The 13,250-nt window shown below is 46.1% G+C and overlaps 1 protein-coding gene across 5 annotated transcripts in view; it reads left to right on the top strand.

Annotated features, from left to right (window-relative positions):
- CYFIP2 (cytoplasmic FMR1 interacting protein 2) overlaps positions 1–13,250 on the top strand; it is a 44,408-nt gene that overhangs the window by 26,556 nt on the left and 4,602 nt on the right. For all 5 annotated transcript variants that reach the window (XM_068408603.1, XM_068408604.1, XM_068408606.1 and 2 more), the window contains 5 exons: positions 6,270–6,413; positions 7,970–8,060; positions 8,729–8,859; positions 11,598–11,670; positions 12,184–12,278. In XM_068408603.1, the coding sequence (XP_068264704.1) occupies positions 6,270–6,413; positions 7,970–8,060; positions 8,729–8,859; positions 11,598–11,670; positions 12,184–12,278 (534 nt within the window). The remainder of the gene's footprint in view (positions 1–6,269; positions 6,414–7,969; positions 8,061–8,728; positions 8,860–11,597; positions 11,671–12,183; positions 12,279–13,250) is intronic.

Below are 13,250 nucleotides of genomic sequence, written 5' to 3' on the forward strand. Positions count from 1 at the left end.
GTTTCTTTTTTTCCTTCTTCCTTTCTCTTTTAATATAACTAATTTTCCTTTAATTCACTCAAGAATCAGCTCATCTTGACTGCTTTAACCGTTCTGACATGAAGAGCAGAACAGCACACACACCCATCGCAGAGCGCCCCCAGAGCCCTGGGGAACCACTTACCTCCCCGGCAGGTCCGCGGTGGCCGGTCGGTGGCCAGTCGGTGCCGGTGAGCAGCGTGGTCGGGGCGGGCAGCGCCTTCCCCTCTTCCCACCGCTCGCCTCCCTCCTGCCTCTGCTAAATCCCTTCCCCGCGCGCTGCCTCGTATTATACCCGTCTGGGGCTCCGTCATCTCTCACCATAGCAACCAATAAGAAAGGATGGGCAGGCATCTTCTAGTGATTTGAGAGTGTTATCCCTAAAAGCTTTTGCCTGGAAGAAGTATGTGTCTCTGAGGCAGAAAAAACAAGCTAGGTAGTTTTGTTTGCTGGCTTGTTTTTGTTGTTAGTTGGGGTTTTCTTTTTTTTGCCCTGTCCACAGTCCCCCATCGCTGCCCCCCAGCAGGGTCTGGGGTTAGAGACACTTGGTATGAAATCCGGGATCCTGGCCTGCGGTACCCATCGATAGTTTAGCACTCAGGGGCTTTGTCTTTAATGCGATGATTTCTTGCACATTTAAACTACTGATTAAAGCCAGTGAGCAGTAGATTTTCATCCCTGACACTGCAGCAATGTCCATTAGCTTTTTAATTTTTTTCTAAGCTGTGTGGTAGGAGTAGGAACTGGGTTTTCAAAGACCTCAACCTCCTGCTGAACTCCTGTGGGATTAAGGCTCTTCTTTGAATGCCTGTGCCTTATAGGTGACTTGGGGATGTCCCCTGTCAGTCTGGTGAGAGAGCAAGAGGGAGAGGCAAAGCCAGTGCCAGCAGCATTCAGGGGAGCAGCCTGAGTCTGTGGCCAGGAGGGGACAGAAGTGGCACTGGGGACAGATGTGGCACTGGGCCTGGTAAGAAGAGGCTCTGAAAAAGTGACTCGCTGCTCTCTGAAGCCAAAATGTGTTTGAAAGAGGAACTTTCCCAGAAGAAATGTTAATGCTGGGTCTGGAGTTACCCATTGCATGTTGTTGCTGGAAACAACATTTTGTGCTTGCAACATTTTGAAGATCATCTAAGTATCAGCAGGGATGACATGATGCAAACTGCATCAGGAGGGGCTATTACAAGCCTGGGGAGTATTTGTGACCCTTGCTTTTGGTTTATGCTTTGCATTTCTGGATGTTTTGGTTTTATCTCCCAAGATCTGTATTCCCTTCTGTCTCTGTGAATGAGCTGCAGCTGCCAGAGAGATGAAAACTGGGAGCAGAGATGAAAATAGTGATGGGCAGGGATGGAAATGAAAGTGCTCCCAGGTGGCTTCCTGCCTTTTACATGGCTCGGTCCTACTTACAGAGCGGGGGGGATAGAGAGCTCTTAGCTGGCCCCATGCTGTGAGTAAAGTACATCCTTGCTTGGAGGGAGAGAGATGAGGATACAAACAAACCCGGGCTTCAGAAAGGTGGATTATCCAAGGTGATAACAACTGGATGAGAGAACTGCTTTCTTCCTGCTGTTGGGTTGTTGAGTTTATCAGCGTTTGCAGTTGCTTTGAAATTAAATTTCAGTTGTTCACAAATAAGATGTGTTAACAGGAAGAGAGGAAACCGAGGAAAATGGGAATAGCTGGATCAGGTCAGCAAAGGGTCCTGCTGACCTTTCTGCATGCAGTGATCAATCCCGCGAGCTCAAAGGAAACTGCAGCGAAGCTTTCAGTGGTGTTGGTGTTACCTGCTCCCAAAACCAAGCTTGCACCAGTTTACGCTGGTGATGAGCTTGAAATTCTCATTTCCCAGGACGAGAAGACACCAAAACCACGCCAGTGCCAGGACTGCTCCAGCACTGGTGTTCCCCATATCTGCAGGTGGACCCGGCTGTGGCCCTGCCTGGGACCCCTTGCTCCTCACCGCAGGATGCAAACCGCAGACACTCTCCAGTGGCCAGCAGAAACTGAGCCATTTTCTGCCATTCAGCCACTGATAAAACACAGCAGGTTGCCAAGTCTCTGACAAAGAAGGTGCAAAATTACCAGCAATCCAGTGCTTACTGCTTGCTAACCACTTCTTATATCTGTAAATGCTTTAGATTGGGATCCGTTTATGTATTTTCATGAGTGCCTCTGTTTTTCTTGGCACTGCCGGACCCAGGGTCAAGCCAGACTCACTTGAAATCCCTGCTCCTCTCCCCTGGTTGAATTTCCCCCCCTTCTTTTTTAACGAGCGTGGAGGCAGATGTAACCTGAAGGACAGCACATGCTGCTGGCGCTTGTAAAAATAGTCCGGCGTGCGAATGGGACGGAGCCGCTCTGCTTTCTGCTGCCGTGTCTGCAGCAACAGCACAAAGGCATTAAGGAGCTGCGGTTCTGCAGGAGGTGTTGGCAGCGGGGCCTGATCGTCCCCTCCAACGGGCCGCGATGGCTGTGCTACCCGGCCTGCCATGGCCATCAGCTGGCTGTAAATAATAGCAGTGTACACAGTCCCTGAAAATCAGTAGCTGGTATAGTGAGGTGTTATGCTGAGACACAGAATAGATACTGACACAGCCTCTATACACACAATATACACAGACACAGTCTCAATACAGTATATAACATGCCTGCTGCATTGTACGTGTCCTGTCCATCCCAGCTAGGGAATATGTATTTTTTTCTGCATGAAAGTCTTAGCAACCAGCTGATACAGCTGAGTATGGTAAAAGCTTTATAGGGAGAGTGAAGGTTGCTTGTGGCAGGGGAAGGAACCAGGCCATGTGCAGGCTGTTTGACTTAGAGACCCTCCGCTGACATTTTTAGAGACCCTTCTCTGACAATTCTGGTCAGAATTGGGTTTTACTTTCTTAGACAGCAGGTCAGCTGTCACACTGAAGTTAGTGAGGGTGGCTGGGAGCCTGGACTAGTCTTGGGCTGTGTGCAAGTCCTTTTTTGCCTCTAAGTATATTCCTCTTTTCTTAGCTCTTCACTTTTCTAAGGGGATTCTGGCACAGGCAGTATTATCTATTATATCTCTCTCTGATCTGCTTTATTGGATAAAACCCTCCCCACCTTCCCTTGGGTGAGCTCAGAGAGGTCTAGGTGACGGCCAACAACAAACTCAAAGATGTGGAAATGAAACTGGTTCTTGTTTTGCTTCATTTGCTGCTGAATCTGTTCCGGAGCATCCCTAATAACCTGATGAACTCCTAAAGCAACGTGAGGGCCTTCCCTCCCCACATGCTCCCAGTACAGATAGCTGTCCCTGAGACCTGGGCACAGGGTGGGACACCTGGGCTCTGCAGGACACCAGGAACTCTGCCCCACATTGCACATCCCAGCCTCCCAGCCCCAAACCTGCCTGTTTGGCCCCAAACCAAAGGTGACACAAACCTCCACAGTGTCTTTGGCAGCTGCTGCTCCTCAGAACAGCAAAACCTCTTGAGATGTGGTGAGATCAGGGGCTTTGCTCCTGCTCTCCGAGGGGGTGGAAGTGGCTGCCCAGCACAGGGGAGCGAGCTGTGCTGTGCAGCCAGCTTGTTCCTTCAGCTGTTTTGTCTTAAAATACCCACTGGTGTCATTTTTTACATCCTACAGTCTTTACCCCAAGCTGTGTATCTCACCCTTAGATGGAGTTATATTTTTAATTGGTGGCAGAGTATTATTATTAGACACAAGCCTGCTGCTAACGCGCTGTGTGACTGCGGAGAGCTCGATGAAACTCCCTCATCTTGCAGACAGGCGGGGATGAATCATCCCGCTCTTCTACAGGCAATGCACGTCCTAAAATGTGTCTTCTCCCAATCAGGCTTATTGCCGAGACCCTCACTTGACGGAAAAATCTGCTTGAAAGCTGCTCTCCAGCCCCATTATCCCTCTGAGAGGCAAAGGAGTGCTGTGAGGTGGGTGGCTTCACGGCAGCACCAGCCGCTCACTGCCCGTGCAGCGAAATGTCGGCACTGTTATGGGGAAAATCTAACCAGCTGCTCCACAACTGGGTACCAGTGGTAGCCCATCGCAGGGGCCATGGCACATGCGCAGACAGAAGGCCTGTCTCCTAGCTGTAGAGTAGCAAAGAGGCTTCCAGAAATGAGTGTGGATTCATGACCCCACTGAAATGGGGATAATTCATTCCCCCCCTAGTCTGGATGAGCCACCGCTGTGCTAATGGTGGGGAAAGAGCAGGGTAAAGGAGCCTGCGGGGAGACGTGCAAGGAGGGTGCGAGGAGCCATCTCGGGGCCTCCTGCATCACCCCTGCAGCACAGAGCTTTCTGGGGACGCCTGGGGCTGGACCGACACCTTGCAAAAGCCACAGCAACAGACGCCGTGGGAGTGCGGCCGGGCCGGGACCCTGGCAGGTTACCAGCTTCTCTCTGGGATGATCGTGTCGGCCATTGGCAAATGTTCCAGGCTGGTGTTTAAACAGACACTTTTCAAAACATGAACTATTGCTGTTTTTCACTTGTATCAGTGTGTGTATGTAGTGGCTTTGGATCAGTCACTACCAAATAGATTTTTAAAGCCTTGGTTATCTGAGGGTGCAGATAGAAGCCTAAGCAGGATGCTCAGACGTCATTCTCTTAACAGGACTTGGCATCCAAGGAGCTTTGCGAGTAGGCCTCTGTCTGCCTAAATAATTTTTAAACTCTGGCCCGTACTTATTCAAGGCCCGTTTGTTTAGTTTTGATGGGAGAGAAAGTTCCTGCTCGTTGTGAATGAAGGCACTACAGAGCCTCCAAGGTAGCCTTTCTGTACATAATAATATTCGAGGGGTTTTTTTTCACCTACCAGGGCTTGAAATTATATTTCACAGAAAGTGGGGAACTTTCTAACTGTGTCTTCTTTCTGCTAGCTCTTTCAAAGAGCACCTAGGAATTACAGGAGACAATAAGCTGCTGGACCAGAGCAGTGGGGCTGTAACAAAATGAGGGACAATTAATTAATTAATTAAAGCAACTGACAAGTCTATGACAGGGCGATCAGTATGTCAGTCTGCTGAAATTCTGTATCTGAGAGCAAAAGAAAATACTTTTCCAGTTGTTAGGGAATGACTTCACTTTGCAGCTCGTTATTAACTCAAAATGAAGTGTTAAAGTAAATCTCGAGGAAGTGAGTCGGAATTGGAGGACGCACAAGGAGCGAAGTCAGCCTTGCACGGTGCATTTGGGATACAGTTTAATTTGTTTTCTTCTCCTTGTTTAAGAAAGATCTTTTGGTCAGCATGAGCCAGGGGTTTATCTGTGTGTTGATGGAAGGGGCACTACATGCCAGAATCTTTTCAAGAATGTGCTTTTTTGCTGTTTACTGAGGCTACAGTTACAAATGTTGTGGGGGAAGACCACAGCCCTTCTCTGCTGGGCTGAATCATGACGCCAGCACTTCTGTTGTAGAGCCCAAACTGAACATGCGGTGGCCCAGCTAAATCTTATTTTTGGTATTTTTTTTGCAGATCACACAATTGAATTAATCCCTCCTACTTCTGTTTCCCTCACACCAAATGGATCCTATAAATATTCCAGTGATAAAACATCGCAGCAATTTCCACATTGCCAAGATTACACTGATAGACTATATTCCTGGAAATCACTTTCTGTTTTCTGCTGCTAAAAATTTTTGGGGGCCAGAGCCCTGGATACTAGTCTCCCTAGACCAGGGTTAGGCCCTTGCCCTTTTCACAGTCCCATGGGGATGTCTGTTAAGTACACAGGCTGATGTAGAGCTTTGCAGGATGCAGAAAGGATCTTTTCTGTCTCTTCCAACGGCCCCTAAGCTTAGATGCTGCAGTTCCTACTTTTCTTAATAAGCCTCATTTAAAGCAAATGCCCATAGAAAAAAAAACCTGTCTGCTTACCTGTATGTAAAGCTTTTTGTTTTAGTAGAGAAGATTTGGGCTTGAAAAGGCAAAGGGCCAGTGAACTGAAATCCTTGACTGGGAATGTATGGGAGAGTAAATTACCTTGGAAATTAAATTGGTGTTGCTACATAACAGGATTGTAAACCTTGTGACATGACAGTGTGTTGAGATTGGAATATATCTGACTACGTAGGAAGAAAAGCAATCTCCTCTTTGCCACAAGAAGTAGGAGAAATGGGAATTGTTGTGGGTATTACTATTTTTCCTTCCTTAAAAATTATTTGAAGCGATGGAACGTAATACTGTGATAAGGGAATTACTTACAGGTCTGGTAAACGCTCCTGTCTAACTGTCATTGTGCTTCTAATTTCTCAGCCTCTCAACATTGCCTACAGTCACATCTATAGCTCCTACCGCAATTTTGTGGGGCCACCTCATTTCAAGACGATCTGCAGGCTTCTTGGCTATCAAGGCATCGCGGTGGTCATGGAAGAACTGTTGAAGATCGTCAAGAGCCTGGTAATTCTGAGCAATGGAGAAACCTCAATGCCTTGAGAGGTGCAGATTGGACAGTCAGCCTGGGCTTTGGGTTCAGGGTGTTCACATCTGAGCACCTTCATGTCCCTTGATCCACACCGAAACACTTGTATTAACAGTCTGATTTTCACTGTTGCTGAGGAATCCCACTGATTCCTCTGGGCTGGTGGAGTGTTTCCACCGTCTTGAAGTGTTAACTGTGATCAGCCACCTACAGCTGGGGGTGGTGGAGTTGGCATGCTGCTTTACTAAAAGCCACAGGGAAGTGATTGGGTGGGACATGGCACCCCCAGTCCCTCAGCACTGCCTGTGCTGCAGTCTGGGAGACCTTCAAGACACGTGCTTGTGCTCAGCCATAGCACAAGAGCACTCTGTCTCACCGCCTTGTGACACCCCTGGAGAGGTGCAGGAAGGTAGAGAGCAGGCAGCAAAACTGATGAAAGCAACTTTTTGAGTTTTTATAAGAAAATTCCTGCTATAGGTGAGTCCTTATTCAAGCCATACTGTCCATTTCCATCAGGTGTTCTGAAGACAGGCTGCCAACAGCCCTATCTGCTTTCTAGTTCTCTCTTCTTTTTCAGAAGAGAAATGTGGTGTCCGCAGGGAAACGGTCCCATGTGCTCGCTAAGGGCACGAACAATACTGAGCATTAAGAAGGGAGGAGGGACTGTGCAAAAATGTATAATTTTTTAGGTCATGCTTTTGTACTAAAACCCTTGCTTTACTTGAAAGATGATTTTCATTCATTATAAGTATTTAAATTCTGTTTTGACTGCAATGACATCTAACAAAGCAATGTAAAACTGCAGATCTCAAGCGTATATCCAGTTTCCCTACTGTAAAGCACCATAGTTACTGAAGATGGAATTTGTATCACTTAGTTGAAAATGCTGTAGCTGATGTGCAAGATCAGACAGCATTGAGCACAAAGACAAAGTTTTTATGTTTGGCCTAAACAGTGTTTAGTGCCTAATCCCATATAATGTATCTACAGGATGCAGGTGTATAACTCCAAATGACAGCAAGTGCTTTTAACTAAGAAATATACTTTGCTCTTGTCCATATTAGTTCAAAACATGAGGTCTGCAGAAACTTTTTCTGTGTGCATGTAAATTCTTTTTTAAACTCTGAGTATCTAGTGCTTATTCCTCAGGTGGAAGGAGCATTTCCTGTGCTGGGGAGTGACTCCTTTAGAAGCTCTGGTGAAATGCTTTTTGGGTTAGGAGTGCAAGTCCAGCTGGATCTAAGACTGAGCCTTGTTTGGGTTTCAGCTGCAAACAATGCAAACACAGCAAGATGTATTTTGAAGTTGAAAATCCATGCAGCTGTGATTTATTATTTGGGAGGAAGCTGTAAAAGCACTCTACACTTGGGCTGAATTTTATAGTTGAGTGAAATCCAAATTAAGCGAGTTCTTGGACTCCAGCTGAAGCTTCATCCTGTGCTGTCAGATGTGGACCCATCCACAACCAGCCTCTTTCAAAACCAACGCCAGGAGAAGCCGTCATTCCAGTTTAACCTCCTTTTGTCTCTGACAGCTACAAGGCACCATCCTGCAGTACGTGAAGACTCTGATCGAAGTAATGCCCAAGATATGCCGCTTGCCAAGACATGAATATGGCTCTCCAGGTGGGTGCTACAGATAGATTCTTGAGCAAGAGCTCGCCCACGTGTTGGTACAGCATTTACTCAAGCACACACTAGTAATTAAACAAGGTTTGGCGCCTGACCTGCCAGTGCAACCTGCAGCCAGGCTTGCTGAGACACGCTTTCAGCTGCTTTGCTGTTGTCACAAACTTTTCCAGGAAATCTCCTGTTGGAAATTACCCTTTGGACACGCAGATGGCTGATAAGGGAATGTCTTCTGGTAGCTTATGTTTTGTTTTCAGGATTTTGTAAGCTTTTGTTGTTGTGGGTTCGATGATATTTTTCAGAAGCTCTACTTAGTTGTTTTTTTGCGGCGTGACTGCAGTCTGCCATTGAGCTGGATGGGGAAACTCTGGCTGGTGTACATGAGCCGGCACCAAGACATACGTTAGTCTTGAATCTCTTTATTCCTCTGATGAGGAAACCCAAGAACTTCATATGAATTACTCCCTATTTCCCAACAGTTACTGAAAGCAGGATAAGACACTGCATGCTGATTCTCCCCAGTGCCAGTCTCTGTCTGTCCATTTAGCAGTTGCAGCTTGCAATTTGTGATTAAGGAAACATCAGGCACTGATTGTCTTTTTATCCAAGTTATCGGAGGGTGATTCTGCTCTCGCTTTTCTGACTGTCCTTCCTTGTCTTTTAAGGAATCCTGGAGTTTTTCCACCATCAGCTGAAGGACATCATTGAGTACGCAGAGCTGAAGACCGACGTGTTCCAGAGCCTCAGAGAAGTGGGCAATGCCATCCTCTTCTGCCTCCTTATCGAGCAGGCTTTGGTAAGGCAAAACCCCCTGCACCAACAGATAGTACTTGAAATTGCCAGCTCAAGAGTATAAGTGGAAGTGGGTTCTCCAGCAGAAAAGTTTGGGAAATGTTACTTTCCAGCTTCTCGTGTGCTCAGGGTCTCTCTGGGTCTGTGTTATTGGGGTCTGTGGGCATGTCCATAGGGATGGTGTGCATTGACACTTGGTCACTGACATCTGCGATTGCTGAAGGAGAATCTGAATACTGGAAGATCTAGATTTAATTCTGGGACCCGAAGTTACCCCTTGTTCATCCTTCTCAGAAATAAAACCAACTGGAGCTTATTTCTAGATTGTAAGCTCTCTGGGGCAGGGATCAATACTTCTTTATATACATATTTGTACAGTGAGAAGTAGTTTTGAGCCCTCTTTTGGGGTGCCAGTGCAATGAAAAAAACCTGATTGATTCTAATTGTGATAAGGATAAAGCAATCCAACAGGAAGGAAATCTCATAAGAGCTCATGATATATTTCCTATTACTTATCTTCACTGAAAACTTAGCTGGAGTGACGACTTGGTATTGCCCCCTGCACAAGTGTTTTGCATGTGCAAAAAGTCTCTCAGCCTCTCAGCTCATGTGATGCCCTTTCTGGTATGGGGCAAAGGCTACAGCTGAGTGCCACACATCTTCTTATCTTCTAGTTTTTCACACAATAAATTCACTTCGTAAGGAATTTATCTCACAGTTTGGCCTTGAGACAGCTGAGGAGTGTTCAACAACACAATTTTACATTAAAAATGGCATATTTCATGTCATAATGGTTTTGCCAGGGAAGTCTTTCTGAAATATTTCTGGAAAAACTGAAACAACCCTGCCAAAACCATTATGACATGAAATATGCCATTTTTAATGTAAAATTGTGTTGTTGAACATAGGTTGATTTCAATGCAAATATGTTCCTCCAGTCCCAGGAGCTGTACATCAGCAGTATACTGGCATTTTAGAAAAGCAGAAAATAAAGAAAAGAAGACAATAAGAATTTGGGGTCCCTTTAGGAAGGCTGCCCATCAAAGTCCACAGCTGCCCACTTTCCATGCCAGCCAAAATCTCTCCCTCTCTGATCCCCTGTTTTTACACGCAGAAATAGATTCAGAATATAAAGCCATTTTGCACACAGCAGGCACTGGTTCTCACTCGCTGGAAGATGTCAAATGCATAGACCCCTCACATAACGAGATTTTCCCTCTAATGGAGCTCTTATGCGGCAGGAGCAACGCTTTTACGGTGCAGTTATTTTCGTAGCTGTCAGAATGATCTAAGGCGGGTGGTATTTGCTGGCAGAGACTGCTCTAGTGAAGATACGCGGTCTACTCCCTGCTACCCCGTTTTTATTGTTTAAATTTGAGGAATGAGGGGTTGCTTGGGACTAAACTTCTAAGCGGAATTCTTACTCTCAGGTAATGGGCCTTGGGGAGGAGATCTATTAATAACCTGACTAATTTTGGGACACATATCAGGTGAATGCAGGCTGCAAATGGTGAAAATACTCTCTTTATCAGAGGGAAACAGCAGTGAAAGAACATTCGTCTAGGAACGAATAGTATTTTGCAAACAAAATAACCAAGGTGACAGGTGCACTCCGTTAGCATCAGCATCCCTCTGCCTGTGGAGGGACCCCGGACTGTGCCTGTCCCTCCAGCACTGTGTCACAAACTGCACTCCCACAAACTTGCTCTCATCCCAGCATCCATGCGCCAGTACAGCCTCCTGCAGCTCCATGCTACACTGTCCTCTCCCTCTTGGCTAGAAGGTGGGGTATCCACCCGTGCATCCCAAACAGACCCAGCCGAGTCATTCCATCTGGCCCCCAAATATCTTTTGCTGTGCTGCCATGACCTGCTTTCGAGTGTGTCTAAATCTCTACAATAAGCTCAGAACTGAAAGCATGTCCTAGAACTAGACTTTTGTAGGTGCAAACTAGTGCCTTGTTGTGACGCAATGCCTCTGTGTTAAACAGCTTTGGTTTCCCTGCTGCTGTTTCCCATTGCAGACTCGTATACAATGTATTGTCAGCCATCACTCCTCAGTCTCCACCTGCCTATTTCTAGGCTTCTCCTACTTGTGCATCTGTGTTTGGGATTATTTTTTCTCAAGTGCATCGGCATGCATTCTCTCAGGTGGCATCTCATGATGTTATTCCTCTCTGGACTTCTGTATTATTCTCCCTGGTGCCTACACCGCTGGGATTCTGGTCTGATAGCCCTGGCTGAGAACACCGTATGAACAACCAAGTAATTTCAGACCAACATATTATGTACCTATTTGCAATAGAGCCATGCATCAGTATATTTTACATGTACACATCCTAAAGTAACTAAGCCAAAGGGTAATTTCCACCTGGGCACTCTCTGTAAAAATAACCAGCAGGAAGTCATCAGGGTAAGATGAAACTGAAACCTCCATGTTCTTTATCCTCTCTTACTTGCAGTGCTAGTAAGTGGGACAGAAAATAAATAAAAATCTCTGGCCTTGTACAGGCAGGAAGTAACTTATTTGAGTTAAGGAAACTTCCTGGCTTAAGTTGAAAGGTATTTCTTCCAGTTTTAGTTCATTTAGGTTCAAACCATTGCATTTACTACTGAGCTGGGTTGGATTTGAGTAGGTGCCATAGACATGAATTGCTGTAGCATTTCCCAGGCCCCTGAGCCATACACTCAACCCCTATAGGTATCTTTTAACTTACTTTATCTTTCTTTCTTCCTGCCTCAGTCCCAGGAAGAAGTTTGTGATTTGCTGCATGCTGCTCCCTTCCAAAATATTTTGCCCAGGGTCTACATCAAAGGTAAGAAGCTGAGAGGGAAACAGTGGACAGACTCAGAGGTCTCTGCCCAGAAGCTGTTTCTCTCCCATTTCTGCTGAGGACTAGTTCTGGCCCTGCTTCCCCCTTGAAATAGATGAGCACATACAGCCAAAAGTCAAATGGAAACAAATACCAAGGGTGCGTTTTCTGTAGCCTAGTTACAGACTGAAACTTTAGTTGGTTTGGGGATTCCCTTAAGGTTTTAAAGCCATTTCACAGCCTCTTTGGAGAATGACAGCATGAAATGTCCATCTCAACAGGAGTGATCGGTAACAGGGACATGCTTTTCGACACGTGTGATTAAGCTGCTGCTGAAACTGCAATCGCACATCCCTCCCTTCTCTGCATCACTGGTTCCCTCATTTGCTGTCGGTTTGGCTCACTGATCCCAAGGCTCATTGGATGGTTGCTGGGGGGCAGCTCTGAGCAAACTCGGCGGAAATTGCGGGTCTCCACTTCCTCCTCTCATTTCACTGTTTGCTGCTCGCTTGACAGAAGGAGAACGCTTGGAGGTGCGCATGAAGCGTCTCGAAGCCAAGTATGCCCCACTTCACCTGGTTCCCTTAATAGAGAGGCTGGGCACTCCGCAGGTAAGGATTGCATTGAAAGGGATGGCTGTTGAAAATTCGTAGCAGTCCCCAGATGGCCTGTTTGGCCTCGGGAAAGTGATCCTATTTTTTTTTTTTTTTTTTTTCCCAAAATGTCACTCAGACAAGAAAATCGGAATCCTTGCCCTAGCAGACACTGTGAAGGGAAATTTGTGAGCGGGTCCAGAGATGGCGTATTGCTGCCTCCAGTTTGGAAAGTTGGTGGGGAGCTGTAAGGCAAGCATGCTAGAAGCCAGCTCTGAATATGAACAGTTTTGAAAAACTCTTTCCTCTTCATTTTAAAAAGATGGAGAATTGTTGGGGTGGTTCAAGGGGAAACTTTGCAGAGCTGTCCCTGACTCAACCAATTGCCATCACTTTTGGGGATCCCGTTTTAGGGCTGCAGTGTGGTATATTTTTAAGCTGATCCCTGTCAAGGAATACATCTGAGAATGGTTTCCCTCCCAGCACATGCTTAGAGCTTCAGCACATGCTTAAAATCGCAGCTCCATTTAAGTGTCTTCTTGAGGTGGGCCTCAGGCTTGGAAAAGATCTCTTTTGCGCAGAAATTGAGTACTGTTAAAAATATCTCTGTAGATTGATCAATGTGATGGGCAAAATTTGAGCTCCATTGATATCAACAGCCAAACTTCCACTGTCTGCTTAGTGGGGTTGATGGGATAAAAATCCTTCAAAGCATTAATGAATCAACACCCTTTACCTATACCTACTGCTGAGGGAATGGAACGAGCACTCAGTTGTATGAGGTGACAGATCTACATCAGGCAGAGAGTTGATAATTTTTTTTGTTGCTTTTCTGATCAAGGACGTTTTGAACTTTGCTTCATTGGAAACCATAAGAAACAAAGAAATTTGGCCATATAACTGAGGGCTTTGTCTTACTTCGTAGACACTTCTCTCACTTCCCATTGGCTTCCTCTTAAAGGAGACACTCGAGAAAAAGAATTCACCTCT

This window comes from Nyctibius grandis, chromosome 10, assembly GCF_013368605.1.
Source record: "Nyctibius grandis isolate bNycGra1 chromosome 10, bNycGra1.pri, whole genome shotgun sequence".
Taxonomy (NCBI): domain Eukaryota; kingdom Metazoa; phylum Chordata; class Aves; order Nyctibiiformes; family Nyctibiidae; genus Nyctibius; species Nyctibius grandis.